Here is a 21,485-nt window from a genome sequence, read left to right as displayed (position 1 = left end):
TACACAGATGCTTCTTAGAGTGAAGAAGCAGTCTGAATAGGTAGGAAACAAATAAAGATTTAGAATAAACTATAAACTATATTGTAAGAATAAGTAGAGCTACCTGTACTGGAGAGTGCCCAGAAGAGATTCAGAGAAAGGATCAGCTTCATCATTATGAACAGGTAAGTACTGTAGATTAGTCTTCCTGGATGCTGATACTGCACCTCATCAGCAGGGCTTAATATACTGTGTCAGTGAGCCAAGAGGGAAAACACCATAAACAACAAAAAAGGCCGCAATTTCCTTGATGGGATAATGAAACGCTGACAAAGAAAAAGCAAGACAGGAATTTCCTTGATGCAAATACCAATGATGGTGTGATTGTTCCAACAGGGACAAACAACATATAATATGTAATTAGCAGCGCAGTGTGTTCAAGTCACACCGCCAACCTCGCATATGCTTCTTGTTTTTTCATCATGTTGTGATACTGGCAACCCTTCTGTTCATTCCATAGTCTCGCTTTGCCAGACCTTCCTCCCCAATCCTGCGGAGGGGGGGGTCTGGCTAGTCCACACGGCATTCGGAGACGGGTGAAAACATGCACCGCATGAAACACAGACATGCGTTTCGAAATCACGTGACGTCACCGGGTAAAAACTAGTCCTGTGCGAATAGGGCTAAAAGCAGTTTCTGATTTTCAGACGGCAGCTTGTTGATGTTGGCTGATGTTGGCTAACGTTGGTTAACATTAACTCTTAACTTAAGTGTTTGTTAAACTCCACTGTGTCCAACTGACTTTCAGTTATTTTCAGCTGTTTGTCAACAAAAGGATCTTAAATGACATGATAGCATGCTAATTCAGCACCGCCTAAGGGTCCTAGACCCCCTGTTGAAGATCCCTGATGTAATAGACATGGAAATAAAAGTGTAGTATTGTTTTGGTCTAAAGGACCGGGGTTGTTCACCCTCCTCAAGTTCTGAATGGGGCTTTTTCTAACTTTAACCATGACACCACAAAATAATGTAGTTATGCAATGAAATACTAACTCTATAGCCTTGGAACTTGGAACAGTATGTAATGACTTGCGTTACAGTTTCCTTACACTTTTGCTTTTATGCTTTTGATTTTGTTGATGTAGGTCGGTTGTGCTATGATTGGACAGTTTCTGTTTGAGGAAGGGGGTTTAACAGACAATTAAGTGGGCTTTGAACAAAGCGTATCGAGCCCTGGAGGTTGGAGGAGGGACATTTTCCTGATTACTCGATGCATTATCCTGAAGGGAAACTGTGTGAAATACTTCAAGCATGACTGAATAGAAAAAAAAATAACTATTTCAATATGTATCTGCATCACTTTTTGTAGGGTGTGCAACAAACACACATGCACACAAACAAACGTACGGACGCACACACACACACACACACACACACACACACACACACACACACACACACACACACACATGCACACATGGAATGAACGAATTAAGATAAACTTAGACACAGGGCAGACTCTGCAGGTCTGAACTCTCAGAATGCTTCCTTGTTCATCGAAAAGATCATATAATTATATGTGTTTACTGTCAACTCGTGACGTTTTGATTGCTGAGTAGATCTTCTGGCAAAAGTATAGTAAGAGGAAGAGGTGAACCTAAAGTGTTGATGTAGATCGGTACAGAATGTTCAATTAAAAACAACCTAAATATAACCAGTTGAGACTTGAATCAAGGTTATTAGAGATTATTCTCACACCCATTTTAATGATCAACCTGTGTATTATGTTCCAAGACAAACATACAACAAAGATTTGGCAGTGTCTTGCACTATGTTCTTTAAATGTTGGATTTATTACAACATGAGGCATTTTGGTGCACTTTGAGATGAAAAAAGAAGTAAGAAGAATAAGGGGCAATGTTACAGCCATGCAGATGGTTGGAAGAAATATTACAGCCTGTTCTCATGAACCATTCGTTCAAAAAGCTAAGTTAAAAGTTAAGCACTGTTATTTGTATGATTTATACGTTTTTCTTGCCGAATGCACCACATTGACTGCTGCTGTATTGGAGGTCGGGGTGGATGGGTGGGTGTTAACATACAGGACTTTCAAGCCAGACAGCAGAGTTCACTTCCCAGGGAAAACTAAAGTCTTTCACCCAGGAAATGTGTGTTCCTTGGGAGTGTTTTAATCCAAACCACGATCTTTTTCCCAATCTTAGCTGGTCGTTTTGGTGCCTAATCTTAACTTTCGTCACGGCAAAACGCTCATATTTTGTGGACTAAATTTAACCATTTAACCGCAGTGTCCGCCAAAAAGACCAGCAGCTAGCGGTGCTCTGTACCCAGCACTACATGAAAAGTGGGATCTTCGTCAGTAAGCCGGTTGTCCCCCCATGACCCTTCTCCCCCTAATTCTAGGAAAGGTTTTAACATGTAAATGAAAATGCTGTGAGCTATACACATGCCAATCAGGGTAGAAGCAGGGGGAGTTTTACACCAGGTGATATTTTTCTAAAAGGTATTAACTTCATTTTAAGAAAATCTCTTGAATCTTGAATGTGTGATTAATCTTACAGGTACTCTATCTACAAGGTCATCTGGAGCATCATTATAATCGCCTCCAATAATCAAATGTGCATCCTTATATTTGTTTTTAAAGGCTTCAAGTTTCATACAGAGTTGTAAAAACATATTTTTCGCTAGAGCGCTAGTGTTGTAGTTATATAAATTGCAAACTATAAAGAAGGAAATGTCTAATTTGAAAATCAAGATTATCCATCTGCCCTCATTTTAGATCACCGATTCAACTATATTGTCTTTAAAATTGTTAAGGAGAATGGCGACACCTGCTGATTGTTGAGAGGCATGACAAAAATAACATTTATCGCCCCATTGAGCATTCCAAAATTTCACATCACTGTCCATGGAATGAGTCTCTTGTAAGAATATCAAATCAGCATTATTTTGTCTACTGAACAAAAAGATTAATTTCCTTTTGGTGCTCACACGTATACCCCTGACATTAAAAGATATTATTTTTAAGGAACTAAAAGGGAAGTCTGTCATAATGAAAGAAAAAAAAAGAGAAAAAATCTGAACTGGATGTCTCTTAAGGTTATAGAAACTTGTTTAGGAAAAGATACTAAAAATAGGGAATATCAGAGATTAACTCACCGTTAAGTGGGAAGCTCAATTAACTCCTAAAAGATTTTTGTCTTAATATATGCTGGAGTGAACATATTGCCCTTTTAATTGTATACAAAGAGAACAAAATAACCCTAAATTAAGATTGGGTGGCATATTTAACTTAAACAGTTTACCTCAAACTAAGGGAAGATTAACAAGCGAAGCAGTGAGAATTTTACCTCATATTAATGGAAGTATAACCAGTTACACAGTGTGTCTCACACCGTTAATGATGGCAGCAGGACCCTGCCATTTAGTTTTCTTTCCATCATTTCGTGCTTGCTTCACAAGAGGCCAAAGTTTATTTCTGCACTGTCTCTCCTGTTGGGTTAAATCCTCGGTCAGGAGAAGGTTCTTTCTCTTCATGACATCAGCGTTGAGGGAAGCTCTCCATAGTTTGAATCTGAAGGTGCGCATGGTGAACTGAATGATGATGGGAGTGCTTTTATCCTCTCTCAGGCGCCCGATCCTGTGCACGGTGTCCACCATGAATCCAAGCTTGCTCTTTTCCTCTGGGATGATTTCAGCGATGATCTCCAGCACCTCCTTCCTCACGTCCTCGTTGCTGCTTCTGCGAAATTGTCATGAGTGAGTTGTGAGTTTCTCTTATGTTCGGTTTCCTGTTTTATTTTGAAATCTGTTTTCTCCCTTGACTTGTCTACTTCTACTTCCTGTCTTTAGTTTTCCCACCCTTGTGATTGTCTTATGTGTTTCACCTGTTTGCCCAGCCTAGTGTTACCTGTCCCTTGTTAGTCCTTGTTACCTGGTTTATTTAGTCTCTGTTCTGTTCTTTGTCTCTTGTTGGTTCATTGTATTCTGTTGCTGTGTTTTTGCTTGGATGCTGTCTCTTTGCTGTCGTGGATTCTGTTTTTTGTACCGTGCTGTTCTTTCCTGTTGTGGATTCTGTTTTTCGTTTGTTCCTGCCTGCCTGAGGATACTTATTTTGCAATGCTGTCTTTTGTTTAATAAATCACCTGTCTGCAAACTGCATTTGGGTCCAAGCCTTTCCTGACAAACTGTGACAGAGATTCAGAAGACAGAGATTCCATCTCCTACTGTACCACTCGACTCTTCTTGTTTCTCCCTCAAGGTTGTCATCAGGTCACTCCTCTTCTTCACTGTGTCATCAGTTCCTTTCCACTGGATTTCCAGCCCTTTGACATTTTCCTGCACTCTACCAATCTCAGCTGTATTTTTCATTATCATTCAATTCAAGCCATTAATGGCTTTTAGGATGTCAGCATTTGATACCGTTTCCTCTTCTTTGGTGCAGACCTTCTTGGGATTTGGGCTTTTCGTGGGAGTATCAGGTAGAGGTGTACATAAACCAGAGAACGAATTTTCACCATCTATATCCATTATCAGGCCTCCCTTTCTTACATTCTTGGCATTTCTCTTTGACATCTTAGCACACGTGTCCTGGCTGTTAGCAAAACTTTGGCTAACACTTTGTAAGCTAGTTGTTATTTCAAAAGTCCTTTTGTTTGGGCAAATTAACTTACTAGATGCAAGAGCAACGTTCCACTCCTTCATTTATCAATGATATATTTTCAATAGAGATGCACGGATAGACCAGCCGGTGACCGGAACTGGCCGGTTTTCACGTGCTCGGCCATGACCGGCGACCGGCAGGTCAGTCTGACATATGCCGAAAGTTATATGTCTTGTGTCTTGGAGCTCAGAATAAGACGTCTGCATAGGTCGCCATCTTGGACCAACCCCCTGCTATCCTCTTTCTTCCCCCTCTCCCGGTCGCAATATTATGAATCCCACTATGGCCACACTCAAGACCCGCCCTTCAATAGCATTTATTTGCCAGGCGTCCATGCTTACGCAAGGTAACGTAACCCCATTTGTGCAGGTCCTATCCCCTAACCAATCACCTATCCTAACCTTAACCACTCGAGGTCAAATGCCTAACCCCAACCAATCGAGCTGCTTCGTAGGGCAGGTCTTGGCGTGGCCATAGTGGGATTCGTAATTTCACCTCCCAGTCCCCGCCTTCACTGCTTTGATTTGAAAAATAGCAGAGGCAGATGAGTCCTCCAAAAGTTAGACCAAAAGCTTCCGAAGTATAGGAGTATTTCAGGCCAACTGGTAAAAGAGTGGTCTACTCTGTACACCCTTGTCAAACTTCTCTTACTTATCACGGGAGCACAACCACACACCTAAAAAGGAAACACACAGGAGCAATTCAAGATGTGTGCACAGAATAGGAAAAGACAACGTAAGAATATGATTATTAATTAATTAATTAATGAAACGGCGAGCTAGAATGTATTGTTTATTAACTCTTGAGAAGTACAATGACTGTCTTTGGATGTTAAACAGGCTAGGAGCGAGCAGCACAGCTGTGTGCCTGCCTGCTTTCACCGCGATTCATTATTAGGCAGAGCTAAGCGGGGCCAGTGTAAGTTGCTTTATAAAAGTGTATTTTTTTGGTCTTGTAATTTACAGGAAGCAGTACGTCGTCTTCACAACTCGGAGACAAATTGTAGGCTCTACGAACCGGAGCAAGAATATGCTTTCATTCTTCTGTATAAGGAAATAGATACGTTAATATACCGTTTTTTAACCGTACATTTTGTTTTCACAGACTAACCTCGCCTCATAATGAGAATGTGACCTATATTTGCTCAGAGCAAGTCCAGATTTACATGATGCTGACAATGACGCCATTGTGTGTAAGTAACTTTTACTGTTTTCTCGTTCCTTGTTTAATTTTACTGTGACGTTTTATATTTTTTTTTATTCATTCCACTCTCATTTAATTGTTTTCCAGCTGTCTGTAAGACATATTATGAGACAGTAATCTACACAGGAGCTTCAGGTAGAAACAACAGATCTTGCATTGCAGGCAGAAACTGTGAAGAGTTGAAGAAAGAGGGTAAGACTTAATTAGATTAGATCCGTTTTTGGTCAATGTGACTATTGTTCAGGTGCATTAATAGATGTGTTGTGTCCATACGCAGTGCATCGCGCAGTACTGATTGTCTTTATTGATTGTTTTTACAGGTGTTGGAAGCGAGGCAGAGTGTGCTGGATGGATTGTGCGACCTCCCACTTTTTCGTAGCCAGGAGCTCACCGAGCTGCAGTCGAGATTAGAGGCGATCCAAAGTACAGGGCAACGCACCACAGACATCTGCCAAATGGACCGAATTAAGACCGAATGCCGCCAGTTACCTACAGCTCTGAGGCGGCAAACAGACACTTCACGGTGCTGTAGGATTTTGGGCTTGAGCTTCCCATTTGTTGTGTAGGCAGATCGTATGCTTTGTACATAGTTTTGTGTGTTGTGTGCATTTGTGCTAATAAATCTTTCTTTGAATAAACAGCACGTTCCTAGTAAAATTTCATTTCCTCAACAAATTCATTCATGTCCTTGATGGTAATAATAGTGTAGTCTATAGCATAACAATGACATGAATATACAACATAATGGCATATATGAATAAATGTATATACAGTACTGTGCAAATGTTTTATGAAAACATGCTGTAAACTAAGAATGCTTTCAAAAATGAAAGTGTTAATAGTTCTATTTCGTATAGGCTTTGCCCTCTAAGGCTACGCTATTGGGTTTATCCCTTGCGCATGCGCAGTAGATTTTCTTTCCCGCCCTTGCGTACAGTACGGGCTTCAACTATGTCCACAGATACTGTATATATATAGAGCGGACCCGTTGTTCATCTCCCACTTTTTCTTCAAGCTAGCAGTATGAAGACAAACTCGACTTCCAGTGGTGTTCGCCTCTGATCCAACTGCCGGACTGGCTACATCCCGCTGCCAGACATCCATCCCCGCTGTGAGACCTGCCTCGGTGCCGCTTACGCCAGCCCGGCTCTCACCCCCGACACCTTCTGCCAGTTCTGCGCCCGCCTGCTATCTAAAGAGCTTAACCGGCGGGCGGAAACTTTTCTGGTTTGTCAGGCTAGCGGGGAAGGGGATGGCAGCTGGGCAGACAGACGGCAATCCGCCAATACCCTGGATCCGCACGACTTCCAGCGGTGTTCGCTTCTGCCCCACATTCTGCCGGACCGGCTACATCCCGCCGCCGGACCTCCATCCCCGCTCCGAGACCTGCCTCGGCGCCGCTCACGCCGGCCCGGCTCTCACCCCGACACCTCCTGCCAGTTCTGCGCCCGCCTGTTATCGGGCGGAAGCTTTTCTGGCTTGTCAGGCTAGCTGGGAGGGGATGGCAGCTGGGCAGACAGACAGCAATCCGCCAACACCCTGGATCCGCTGGAGGAAGGCTTTATCGATGAGCACGAGCCCGATGGCTCGATTCCCTCGGATAACGCCTCCGTCACCGGCTGTCCCACCTCCCCCCTGAGAGGACTGGACCTCAAAACGGGGATCGAATGCCCTCTCATTGCAGCTCTCTGAAACGGCCGGGGGCACCGCTAAGACACCGCTTCTTGGATCTGCCGGAGATCATCAAAAGGCGGCAGACCAGAGAGGCATAGCGCTCCTGGCTGAGCTTCCAGCCCCCGCTCTTGGCCTCTTGAGCGGGGATGTTTACGCTCAGAAGCCGCCCTTCTCACGGCTGTGCTTCACGGAGCATTCGGACGTTCATGGAGGAGGCTCTCTCTCTCCCAACCCGGGAAACTGAAGGCTCCCGTCTCTCGCTACGCCCCGTTCACTCGGGTTCAAGGCGACACAGAAGTGGGCTTCCCTTTGGTAACCCCCCTGGAGCAGAGCCGGGCGTCCATTCTGCTTCCGGAGGCTGCTTTTTTCGGCCACCGGAAACCTGCGCCTTTTTCCCCAGGATCAGGTATGTGCTAACCTCTGTCGTCTCCGCTATGGCCACCACTCCAGGAGCCCTTCCTCCGGAGCTAGCCACGGAGATTAGCAAGGCCATGACTGTGGCCCAGCGAAACATTTGGCTCCACATGTCGCAGCTACCCACTGACGTCAGGCGCGAGCTTCGGTACGGCCCCATAGCTCCCGATGGACTATTTGGGCCCCGTCATCAGACAGCCAAGTCCCTCATTCACCAAGCGGCCCAAGACGCGGAGCAGCTCGGAAGGCTCGGCTCTTGGAAGCCCGTTCCTCCAGAGCAGCGGCGTCATCATGACAACCGCCATAAAATGCTGCGGCGGCGTCTTCCCAGGCTTCGAGCTCCGCTCTTCCGCCCGGCCCCCCTCCGCAGCAGCTGCCGGCACATTACCAGCAGGCTTCACAGAGCCGGAGGACCATAAAGGTGTCCCCCACCTGGTCTAACCCAACCCACGAGCCACAACCGCGTGGCTATGTCAGGGCACAGGTAATGTCTGTCTCTCTACGTTTAAGTGCCGGAGACATAACAGCCCTTGTTCCCACTGAACAATGCGCTGACAACATGACAGTCATTCCCCACAAAGCACACACCAGCCCACCGTAGCACACGGAGCTCCACCACTCTCTCACTATTCAGACAGCGGGAGGATGACAGTGACCCGGTGGCCGCTCCCACCCCACTCGGTGGTGACCGGCTGCCGCCCTTTCAACAGAGCCCTACCATGGGCTGGGCGACACGATCACACATCTCGCTCAGCGGCGGAACGGGCTCTGCGCTCCTTGCTGGCCATGTCTGTAAACACAAACATGAGCACGCACGCTTTCAGAGTACAGCGCGGCATGGATGAGTGTGACACAAAAGAAAGGCGGGTTGCGTCCTATTCTCAACCTGCCCCAATTCAACCGGTGCATTATGGGGCGCCAATTCCACACGCTCGACGGTCAAGCACGTGTTTGAATGTGTGCGCCACCACGAATGGTTCACGTCTGTGGATCTGAAAGACTTATACTTTCACATCCAATTATTCCCAGACAAAGGAAATTCCTGCGCTTCTTTTTCCAAGGGGCCCATTCCAGTACAACCGGCTGCTGTTCTGGTACTCACTGCTCCCCTGCACTTTTTCCAAGTGCATTAAGACGGCACTTCAGCCGTTGCGGAAAAAAAGGCATCAGGGTCCTGTTTTATCTGGACGGTCTGCTCATTCTGGCCTCCTCCCGGGAAAAGGCAAACTATGAAAGTTTGCGACATCTGCAAACACTGGCTTCGCCACAAACTGGCAAAAAAGCTCACTGCTCCCAGCACAATCGATAGTTTATCTGGGCGTGGACATAAACTCTATTGTCATGAGGGCCAGGCTGTCAATGCCAAGACGAGACGCACTGATCTCTCTGTTGTCGCGCACCACGCCATACGCGGGAGTGTCAGCGTTGTCTGTGATGCTTTTTCTGGGCACAATGTCTACGGGTCACGTAGTAGTAGCCACAAGTGGCGAATGCTGACCATTCCTCCCTCTCTTCAGTCAGACCTGGCATATTGAGGAAACCCCCGGACCCTCTCAACCGGGGTTCCCCTGGGCAAAGTGACGTCACACGTGACGCGTCCCTTACTGGCTGGGGAGGAATGTGCAAGTCGCAGGTGCAGCACTCAAGGATGTTAGAGAGGAGGGGTGTCAGTTCTATTCGGCTTCTATTCAACCTCCACCTTGTGGAGGTTTAGCAAATCGCACTGTGCGTGCTCCGAATGGTACTATCTTTACAACCAAAAATGGAAAAGCATCTGATAGTATAGGACAGTTTTACCATAGCCTTATGAAGAATTTGACGCATGCCCTATGCATTGAACGACCTCGCCGCATGGGTTTTCAGTATTTGGGGGTAACCATGGGTTGTCAGCGGACTTTAAATTGTACATGCGCAACAGGGAATTTCAGTATTAGTGCATGCTTACATTCCACACCGGGGTATCTTAGTGCTTCAGTACTGATACCATCTTTGACTCACACCATGCGTTGGCCTGATGATTCCGGCATAGGGTCTCTAGTGGATTATGTTTGGCTCTGTGGAGATCATTGGTATCAGATTTTGACTCCACTATGGGCAGGAAGATGTAGTATGATATATTTGACACCTTCCATTGCAGTTATGACTTCCCTTGTGCATACAACTCAACACTATCCCATGTACGTGCCCACATCTGATGTTTCTACTAGAGAAAAGCGAGAGGTTACCAGTCCAGGAACTAAATTTGCAGCAGGATTCTTTCCTTGGTATGGGACAGTGAACAATGCACATAATATTGATCGGGTTCAGGAAAGTCTTGAAAATTTGACTGCCATGATTTCAGGGTTTGGAGAATTTCCTCCTGTTATGCGAGCTATGAGAAACATGCTAATGCAACATCAGATGGGATTGGACCTACTCTTAGCAGCACAGGGGGGACTTTGTCACATCATAGGTACACACTGCTGCACATTCATCACTGACACCAATCACCACTTGAACCTACTTTTGAATAATCTCAAAGCACAGGACGTCCCAAAACACTATGCAGGATGGGACTGGTGGGCCTGGGTTTTTCAAGGGGGATGGAAGGGTTGGTTAGCTAGATTTGTTGCACCACTAATAACTTTGATGTTTGGTTTTCTGATCTGTGTATGCTGCATAATCCCACTTGTCAAGAAAATGGTCTCCTCCATCTGCATGGTAAACATGATACAGTATCAGGCATTTCAGAATACCGAGTCCTCTGACTTGTTTTGTATGTCCAGGTATGATGATGAGGTCCTGGACACCGTTTCTGATACTGTGTGAGACTGATTAAAATTTGTTTTATTCTTTTTACTTAGACGTGAACACTTGCTACTATTAAAAAGTTTTTGTTTTTTTGTACCTCTTTGAAAAACAGCATTTCAGCAATAGACAATCATATCCATAAGTTTGAATCTTAAGAAGTAAAGTTTGATTATGTGATTAATTCTAAGATATGTTTGATGTTGGGATCTCTAAAAGTAAAATATATTTTTGTGATTATTTTGTAATCAAAAGAGTGGACTGTGGTGGCAAATTTTATTTTAACCATTATTGATTATTGATTTTGACCATTTGTTTAAAGATTTTTTAATTCCACATAATCCTGTTCCTTCCTCTTAGACTCTTAAAGACCAGAGAGGGACAGCTGCAGCCATGAACTCTCAGCCTAGAAGTTTTATTTTTAAGAAACTCTAGCTTCTCATTTTTGTTTAACTTTTTGCTTAGATAGAAGTGGAGAAGGCCGATGACTGTTTACGACAGTGAGAACTACGTAGGTTTCTGTCTCCTGAGATAAACTGTTGTTTATGCTAATGTTAGGAAAGGAAAGCAGAGGGGAAGGTCAGACAATGGTACATTTAGAGGGGTGGCTTAACAGAGGTTTTGACTATATGATGTTTTGATGTTTAGATTTTAGGTTAGAAATGCTCATTCAGTTGTACTGCGTGTACCTGTGAATCTGTATTTCTCTATTTTGCAAAATATAATAAATGCTCAAAGACCAGACTTTGGTTTAATTCTCAAAACAGTCTTTATTCGTTTTCATTTTATCATGAATATTACTAACCCTGTTGCTTCAAGAAAAACTTCCACCACAGTACCTATGATCAAAATTACAGACTTCTACATGCTTTGTAAGTGGGAAAACCTGCAAAATCGGCAGTGTATCAAATACTTGTTCTCCGTTAACTGCTAAAAATAAGGGAGATTTCCAGGCGTTTACGGGGATGAAAATCCCACTTTTCATGCAGTGTAGCTCACAGCCACCTATTTTCCGGCAACTGAACCACCAACTACTGCTGATTGCACAGGTCCTTTTTGTGTTCCATCAAAACTGAGACATGGTAAGGCAAAAACAAATATGAACTGCTGCTTACCATTTCACGGAGCTCTTTTGCCAACCAGTTCGTTGATCCCTCATTTTATTGGATATCATACAACTTGGTGTGCATACATGTGGAGAAGGTTTGGGAGATTTTGATCACTTACACAACATTACGCATTTAAAGAAATTTTGTTTCATGGCAGTTGGCATTCAAAATGTTGCAGATAATGCCACTTTCTGACTTTGTTACTTTGCTGCAACATATACCAAAAGTGAAACAAAACAGCCACAACAATGATATGACAGCATAAATGTAGTAAATGCAATGCATAGATTTTCATTTGCGCGTTTTAAAAGTATTGGAGTGTATTGGAAATGGCACAACTAACTTTCTTTAACCCAATCACAATCCTCTTGGGCAGCACTATGGACGCAATAACAGTGCCTCTGCAAAATAGCCTCAGGAACGAACTTGTTTTGGTGGAACATGTGTATGTGTAGTAAATAATGCATAGATTCTCATCAGCGCATTTGAAAAGTATTGGAAATGGCACAACTAACTTTTTGGATAAAACGGATGAACTTTTCTGGGAAAAAATATTTTCATATTTGTCTTTGCAAAGACTTGGGGGAAAAATTCTTAAAAAGCAAAGGTCTTTTACATTATGATCGGTCAGCCAATGTCTCCCTGCAGCAAGACACTTAATTACACTATTGTGTCGCTTCATTTCAAAAGCACGGATTACAACCATCCTGTCTACTAAATTCTTAGTTTTCTAACTTCCTCTTGGGTTTAAATCCAAAAGCTCATGTAGTATTACGTTTTTTAAATTTTAATAAAGACTTTCAAAGCAATCTTTAAAGCAATTTAAGGGGAAAAACTACAGCTAAACATTAACATTTCAGTATTGGCAGTTCCTGATGATGTAATTAATTTTTTTTAAAAAGGAAAAAATAATTGCAATCAATAAAGTTTTCACTTCTTTTTTCATGCCACAAAAATGGGGCATATCAAAGCACATTTGAAAAAACACTGTTTGTTTTTTTCATTTCAAATGATAATGTGGGATCCTAAAAACCATCCAAATTGTAATTTTAAATCTCGTTCAACTTTTTTTAAACTAAAAATTTTCCTTTGTAAAATAAGGGTGAAAATAAATCTGCCTACTAAATAATTTACTTTTCTTTTAAACTTGTAAGTCAGATTCAAGATTCAATTCAAGATTCAAATTTTATTTCCATATCTTAGTGAGCTCACTTAAACAAAGACAGTGAAAGAGAGAAAAAATAAAGCTACTCACTTAGGGTTTTTTTGAAAAAAAAAGAGGGGGGTTGATCATGGCAAACATGCAAGAATTACATCCCCCTTCCAATACCACCATGGATGTAGAGCCACTCAGCTAGCATAGATAACACTTATCTATGAACTTCAATATTCAATGGAAATTAATCTCAAAATGAAATAGCACAACATAGTGTCAACCACATATTTAACCCTCACGTTACACCTGTATGGCCAAGAGTCAATAAAAGTATGTGAGCACCTCTATCCAAGTATTTTAGTGTATTTCTTTTCCAACAGTGTTCTTTCAATTTGTCACCAGGTGGCGCTGTAGGAGAGACAGAGAGTGAGAGAGAGAGAGAGAGAGAGAGAGAGAGAGACATCAAGAAAATACAGGCTTCAAACTTCATCCCCAAGAAGAAACAATCACAGAAAGAAAAAAACACTACATTGAGTCATTTTATACCTTCGACAAACCACGTGTGATAGATTATACATCATTAAATGTGAGTTCATATAAATTAATGATATTTATTTTATATGATCTGATCCAAAAGAAAATGTCCACACCTTGAACTCACATTTTCTTTTCTCTTGTTATGAGAGTTGAATTCACATTAATAAGGAACGAGTGGACTTTTCTCACATGGGGTCCTATCTTGTACCCGACGCAAAGCCTGACACAAGAGTCTTTGCTATTTTAAGACCATCCAGCGTCCACGTCGTTTAAATAGCAAACGCACCTGCCCCCATCTGTGCGCCCGTCTGGCTGGTCTTACACGGAGGTGTGTTCAGGTGAATTCTTGGCGTAGTGCTATCTTGAGACAGCGGGAAGTGATTGCGCCATTGACCATCAAAAACCTAGTCTAAAGTCAATAACGCAGCATTTCATTGTTATTTTAATAGCGCATTAGTCAAATGTGCCTAGGCTCGGGAATGGGAGATGACACTCAGATTTGTTTATTGCATGTTACGCCCAAAACACACCTATGAATTAATGACGACATTAAGTACAGCCCTTTTGAACCATGCACCTGGCGCACTGACCCTTTTTTATGCCGTCAAACTAGAAAATGTGGATTTGTACACGCCCTGAAAGCACCTGCACCAGGCTCTTCACGCCATGCGCTTAGATTGTTAAAATAGGGCCCATGAAGTTTCACAGGAAAAATAAATCACCTGTCAAGAGAGAACTGTGTTTAAGAAGTAATATGAAACTCAGCGCAAATTCTTTCAGGAAGACTTTACTAACCCAATCACTACTCATTCTTAAATCAAATTAGCTGTTTAGAAGTGACACTTTCAGTTAAAGCAATCAGACTTGGCCACGAAATTCAAGGGCCAATCACAGCCTTACAACTCTTTTTAAATCTCTTCTCTCCCTGTGCTGTCAGCTGTCGTTTCAGGCAAAGCACTCGACCCTCCACCTCCCCTGCCGCTTCCGGTCTTTGTGTTTAATCTCTAATCTCCAAAAGATTTTGTACATTTTATATTACAGTTGTACAATAAATATTTCTGCATATCTGCAAACAAAGTCTCTCCTGATAGAAATACTGGCTGCAGTGTAATTCCCCGTCTTTTCCCTTATTTTCCCAAGATGCAACAGTAAATACCTGTAACATTCGCAGATAGTGCTGTAATATTATTTTCTCCCAGAATGCTCTGTCATTTACAGTATGATCCTGTATAACATTAAAGCGTTTACAATGATATGATCATACATACAAACAGTTGACACTCAGTAAAACTTAGGGTTCTTGGGGCCCTCGGGGGTCCGTCCAGCCTCGATGCTGACACAGACGGTAGCTGACGAGTTCATTTTTCCTTCCATATGTTATATTTCATTTCTATTATGTGAAACCGCTAATACAAAGGTCACAGCATTTCAAACCAGTGACAAATTAGTGGCATGTTTAACAATGCAGTATTACTAAGTGTGGGTTGAGAAACATGCCTAAACTTGCACCTGCATTCCTTCTAAAGATAAACCATGTGACCCAAAATACCCTGCACTTTCATTTCCTGCACTTTGTGTTATTCGCTGTTATTTCTTTCTATTGTAAGGCACTTTATTTCTATTCTGTTTCCTATTATCTGAAAACTGTGTACAACAAGGTTTTCGATGTTTAAGTTTGAGGTAAGTTTATTGTAAGTGTATTGCACTTTATTTTTATAAGCTTCTGTGAAAAGAAATCTTACCAGCCCTTGTCACATGACCAATTAATGTTTCCTTGATGATTATCCAAATGTTTGCCTGAAGAGCCCATAGAAAATGTGTATTGTTTTTGGATATACATATAAGATACTTTATTGATCCCCAAGGGAAAATGCAAGGTTCCAGTAGCTAACAGACATCACACACAACATGCACATATATCATAAACAGGAGGATAAAGTAACAAATCCACATGAATTATATGGACAATAAAAGAACATATACTCAATTAAAAAAAAAACACATGAATGTACTAAGGGACGTATAAGCAGGACTCACTTGCAGTGACAGGGCAGGGACTGACCCTGTGATTCAGTCTGCATGGTAAGGTGCTCTATGAGAGTGTATGTCATGGTTGTAGTGCAAATAAGTCCAACAGTGCAAGGATGAAGTCTAGAGACCAGCATTAAATATGGACAATATAAGAGAATAATGTAGACATAGTAATATAAAAACTATAGCAGTGCAAGGATAAAGTTTTTAAAAAAAAGACAGCATTAAATGGGAATAAAGCATCATAAGGGAATAAAGTAGACTGTAGGATAGACACAAATCAACAGTCAATGTTAGAGGTTTGAAGTAATAGGGTTACAGCCATTGTTCAAGTATTAAGTTAGACCTAAGCCCAGGCTGGGGGAAGGACGGAGGGAGGGGTTGTGCATATGGGCTTATATAGCCAGTAAACAGTGTAAACAAGCAGTAAACAGTGGGTCAGTGGACAGTCAGTATAACTGTTGTTATAGGAGGTAGTAGAAGCAGTGGAGATCTCTCCTCTTCCCTTTAGTGAAGCATTGTAGAGTTTCTCACTCTGTCAGTTGTGCATGGCAGTGTGCATAGTCTTGAGCTGATCATGCTCTTCTGCTTTGTGATAGTGTTGTGGAGTGGATGACATTGGATGACATGGATGTCATTGTCCAAAATGTTGAGTTTTCTGAATGTTTGTTCAGGGTCCTTTTATCTGAAAATGAAGTGATGCACTCCAGTTCAGCGCCCACGAGAGAGCCAGCTTTCCTTACCAGCATCCCTCTTCTTAGTGCTTCCTCCCCAGCATACCACAGCATAGAAGAGGACGCTGGCAACAACAAATGTGTTTTATTAAGCAAAATTACATTGTGCCGTTCCATCCTATGCAATATAGCCTATATTTCTAAGCAGATTTTCTATGCTGTATTCTGATACAAAACACCCTGGAATTGCCCCCAGGACAATGCACTATTAAACATTAAACAAATTGAACAAGGAGAGATGCATTGCACCAGATTGTAGCACAATTGCTTGTTTGCGCCCGTATGGTCCCTGGGCAGGTAGGCCTATAGTTGGAACAATAAAAAAACTCCAATGCAAGTGAAGGACAAAACATCAGGATATTTTAGATTAGATTAGATACAACTATATTGTCAATGCACATGTCACAAGTACAGAGCAACTAAATGTAGTGTCTAACCAGAAGTGCGTTAACTGATTAAATAACATATTAAATAACATGAGCTACAGTATGATTAAATAGCATATGCTACAGTGTATACAGAGTGCACGGTATGAATGATATATAAGTATATAGATATGTGTCTATATGAGTGTCTATTACTATGTACAGGCTATGAACAGACTATGACTATGGTAATACAGAATAAATAACTACACAATATGTAGGCCTACAGCGGTGCAAATTGTGAGTATTGGAGGACTTATACAATATGCACAGCGATATACAATTTGAGATACACATTTACAGCTAGTTTACAATAATACAAATATGTGCATCAACAAAATGATCATGGGCTCAATCATTCCCACATTCTAAAACCAGAGTAAGTTTATGCTGACCATAATGGTGTAGGCTGAAGCTTATACACACACACACACACACACACACACACACACAGATATAGAGACATGCACACATGCACACTCATACTCACACACACACACACACCAACCCTTTTTACAGTACTTAGTTTGTACAGGCCCCTTTAGATTTATAATAATAATAATAATAATAATAATCTTTATTTAAAGAGCACTTTTCAAAATCCACTGTTGGAACCTAACAGTTATGATCAAGACTATTCTGTGAGGCCTGAAGCTTCCCCTGAGGCCAAAGAGCGGCCTGTAGGGAAGTCACCAGCCTGTGACCACTCACTCCTAAACAAAGGAGTCTCCAAAATGGAGATCGTACCTCCAAGACATGAGGAAAATGGCAGACTGGTGGAGGGCTTGAGAACTGCAACGACGAATTCTCATACCTTCGTTGAGTTCGGGATTTCTGATTGGCCGCGGCTCCTTGAACGCACCACTCGCCACCAGCAGGCGGCGGAGGGAAGATAAAGGTAGCCGGAGGTCACAGCCCGGGGTTCTTCGAGGTAATCCATTTGCTGCAAGGAGAGGCATCGTTCAGCGCTGTTCGAGAATCAACATTGTATCATTTGCTGGTCGAGTGAGACATTTGTATCGTTCGTGATACAACAGGGTCCCTGTGAATACGAAGCCCGTATTACACCAAATCTGCAGAGGGGTAAATCAGCCCCGTTTCGAGGAAAAGAGACAACGCGTTTTCTTGCAAGTCGACTGGACCGTGTTTCCGCGCCACTGCCTTGGACGGTACGGGCAGATTTGAGAACTAGGGTGTTTATTAATGAGTAAAAGGTATTGCTATTTTTGTTTACCATTAATGTGTGATCGGACCGCTGCTTCCTATGTGCTGTTGTGAAGAATATCACTGATCCAGATATTGTTGAAAGTTGTGTTGAACTGTAACTGATACTCCCGCCGAGGAGAAATTACTGTACAAGCAGAGCCAGCTGCACGCTTGTAGAGTGTGCCGGGGAATAAACGCTCTTTACCGTTAAATAAACCTCAGATTCTGCTCTAACGCCACGTTAAGTTAGAATCTCGAGTAAAACGAAGAGAGCGGTTAGTCCCGTTACCCCAGAGATCAAGGTTTTAAGTGTTTGTTTCCATAAATCGTGTTTTCCCTCCTTTTCTTTCTCTCTTTTTCTTTTTACACACACACACACACACACACACACACACACACATACCTCCAAGCTAGTTAGCCACGTGGAGTACGCTAAAGCTAATGCTTTAGCATAAACGTGTGCATTGCCTCGCAACCCCCACCTGGGCTTCTTCACCCCCTCCGGGCGCACCCAGTACCACTACCGCCCTCTTGAGGCTAAATAGTTAGGTGTAGCTCACTGGAGTAGCCATTTTAGTAGTTCGTGGTAGACTACACTTTGACCCCGCCACCCCTTCACTCTCACTCACTCTCACACACCCACACACACGCTGCACAGACACAGAGGTGTCTCTGCTGTTTTTGGGTTTCTTGCTTTGTTTTGATTGTGATATTGTAAAATGGTATAGAAGTTTATTATTGAAGGATTGCTGATTGGCTACTGATAATTGTGACATTTTAATAAATCTTATTATACTTTAAATAGCAGTTGCTTGTGATTATTTGTGTACTTATTGTAATAACTGCTGGCTAGACAGCTCTGTGCTCGAAATCACCCCTTCCTTTAAATCCTTTTAAGGGATTTTAACAGAAATGAGACTGTTCCACAGTTGATCATTGGTCCCTGACTTACAGGGTGGTGCCCCGTTGAGTGTTTGTCGATTTGATAAAGTTATTAATAACCATATTCATAACTTTATTAATATTGATAAAACATATTTTGATAATTTGCTAATGATCAATCTGTACCCTACAAGAGAGTATCCTACATTTGGTGCCCCGTGTGAGGCTGTTAGAGCCAGCATTGTTGCAGTGATTATACATAATAATCCATAGTCTTTGAATATTAATTTTTTTTTTTTTATAAATTTTTCCGCAACCTGCCATGTACATGTTCAGTACAGTCAATCCATAACCTTAAATTAAGTTTCTGTTTTGTAAAAGAAAAAGGGAATTAATGTTAAAGGACAACAGTTTGGAAATTGATAAGTGTTAAAAATTAGGTTCTTTTCGGTGAACTCGCCAAGCATACGTTCAGCGGAAGTTGTGAATCTGTGTGTATTAGTGGCTAGGATTTTTCTTCGTTGTTTAGACAACAACACTCTTTGCATCCTTCTTAACCTTGAAATCTCTGCCTAACACCCTGACCCCTAAACAGTAAAACAGCTAGTTACTAGACCCAGACAAGATCTGATTATAGCAATTAGGAAAGCTATCAGTCAACACGTAAACCTAGGAGCCACAGGTTAAAGCCTTTACCTGCGGGCTCGCGTCAACCTCTTCACAAGCATTCTACAGTTGCGACAAGCAATTGTAGACACTGGTGATTGCCCTCTTGCTCAGCATGTAAGAATGAGCGACCACAGTGACCATGAGCTAACAGAAGAAGCTCAGACCGAGTCAATAGACAGTCATAACAGACACAGTCTCTGCACTCATCCGTCTGCCCCCAGCGGACAGAGTTTTCCTGGAGGAATACGAGGTTGGGACCTGTGAAACCAAACTCAAGGAACTACTAGACTACGTGGATAAGCCCACCGGGAAGCCGGAGCTCACCAAACCAGACGTGCTTGGTCAAATAGTCCTTCTCCAGCAACGGAGATTCCACCTGCAGCTCACTGAGCTTCAGAGACACAGTCAAACTCAACAAAATGCTATCCGCCGCTTGCGCCAAGAGATCCGGGACGCACACAATGCGTACTCTGATCTCCAGGCCGAGTGTGTTCTCCTGAAGCAACTGAAAATTGCTAAACAGCAAGGAGATGCAGGGGACGGGGACACTCAGACCAACCGGGTAAGTACAGAAGCGGCAGAATTCACAACGAAGACTGGCGACTCGGACGACGAGCGGGCCGCAGGGATAATTTCCTATCGGTCTCAACCCGCCAGCGAAGGTGTCACCCCGGATTGGAGGATCATCGACCAAGAGAAACCCTCCTCCCAGTGGAGGGAGGAAAATGGCTACACCATCAGAAGGGTAAGTTATCAGCCCCCAAGCCCGAAGAACATTCTGGAGTTTCGGGTCCCAAGGAAAGAGGATCACTCCCCTGTTCGGTTGAAAAGAGAAGAAGTTTCATGCAGCCGAAGAGATGATTACTCTCCTGCTTGGCCGAAAAGGGAGGGAGTCTCCCGCAGCAGAAGAGATGACGACTCTCCTGTTCAGCCGAGAAAGGAGGAAGTCTTCCGCAGCAGGAGAGATGACGACTCTCCTGTTCGGTCAAGAAGGGAGGAAGTCTCCCGCAGCAGGAGAGATGACGACTCTCCTGTTCGGTCAAGAAGGGAGGAAGTCTCCCGCAGCAGGAGAGATGACGACTCTCCTGCTCGGTCAAGAAAGGAGGAAGTCTCCCACAGCAGGAGAGATGACGACTCTCCTGTTCGGTCAAGAAGGGAGGAAGTCTCCTGCAGCCGGAGAGATGACTGCGCTCCTGTTCGGTCAAGGAGGGAGGAACTCTCCCGCAGCAGGAGACATGACGACTCCCCTGTCCGGTCGAGGAGGGAAGAGCTCTCCCGTAACAGGAGGGATGATTACTCCCCTGCTCGGCCAGAAAGGGACCGCCCCTCGGTCACAACGGGGAGGAGCCGACAAGGAGGTGACTACCGCACCTCAGACGACTCTGATGACTGAGGGAGAGGTCCCGTTCCTCTGTCTGGAAGGATCTGAGTTAGCCTCAACGGAAAACCCACCGTCAACACCAGAGAGGGAGAGGCAGCGGTACTTCCAGTGACTCTGACGCCTCACGCCACTCCCCAGCGCAGGGCCTGCGCATGCGCCAGATTGACTCCTTCGTAAGCTTTACGAGAAGAGTTCGCCCACTTCCAGGGCCGCCGCTCTCCAGGTCTAGAGGAAGACCCCGCTTTCCAATCCCTGTTCGTACACAATCTCCACGATGCTGTACGGTACGATGTGCAGATGCATTGTAGAACACAAGAGCTCACCATGAAAGAGATTAGGATGTTCGCACAAAGGGTGTGGAAGGCTCAAACATGACCAATCAGGAAAGGTGAGGAGGAGCCGAGGGTACTACTCATCCAGACCTCAGAGAACGCAGATCTAGCCCTCGAAGGGAACGAAGTTCCCCAGGAAAAGGGGACTCCAGACCACCAAACCAGGAACAACGATCCTACCACACAGGCAGGCAAAATCGACAAAACAACTACAGAGGGAAGAAGAAGCCCTATGGTGGAAGAAAACCCGGTAAGTATGAGGGAGGACCTCAAAGCCAGGAAAAG

At 43.5% G+C, this 21,485-nt stretch overlaps 1 protein-coding gene across 1 annotated transcript; it reads left to right on the top strand.

Annotated features, from left to right (window-relative positions):
- Positions 1-8,596: 8,596 nt before the first annotated feature.
- Positions 8,597-20,880, top strand: LOC114568531 (peptidyl-prolyl cis-trans isomerase CYP95-like). Its single transcript, XM_028598145.1, has 2 exons — positions 8,597-8,798; positions 19,709-20,880. Exons 1-2 carry the CDS (start codon positions 8,597-8,599, stop codon positions 20,878-20,880), a joined length of 1,374 nt encoding a protein of 457 aa, XP_028453946.1.
- Positions 20,881-21,485: the final 605 nt, after the last annotated feature.

The sequence above is a fragment of the Perca flavescens genome, chromosome 14 (assembly GCF_004354835.1).
Source record: "Perca flavescens isolate YP-PL-M2 chromosome 14, PFLA_1.0, whole genome shotgun sequence".
Classification (NCBI taxonomy): domain Eukaryota; kingdom Metazoa; phylum Chordata; class Actinopteri; order Perciformes; family Percidae; genus Perca; species Perca flavescens.
The sequence above is the reverse complement of the archived record's forward strand: the minus strand, read 5'-3'. Positions and strand labels throughout refer to the sequence as shown.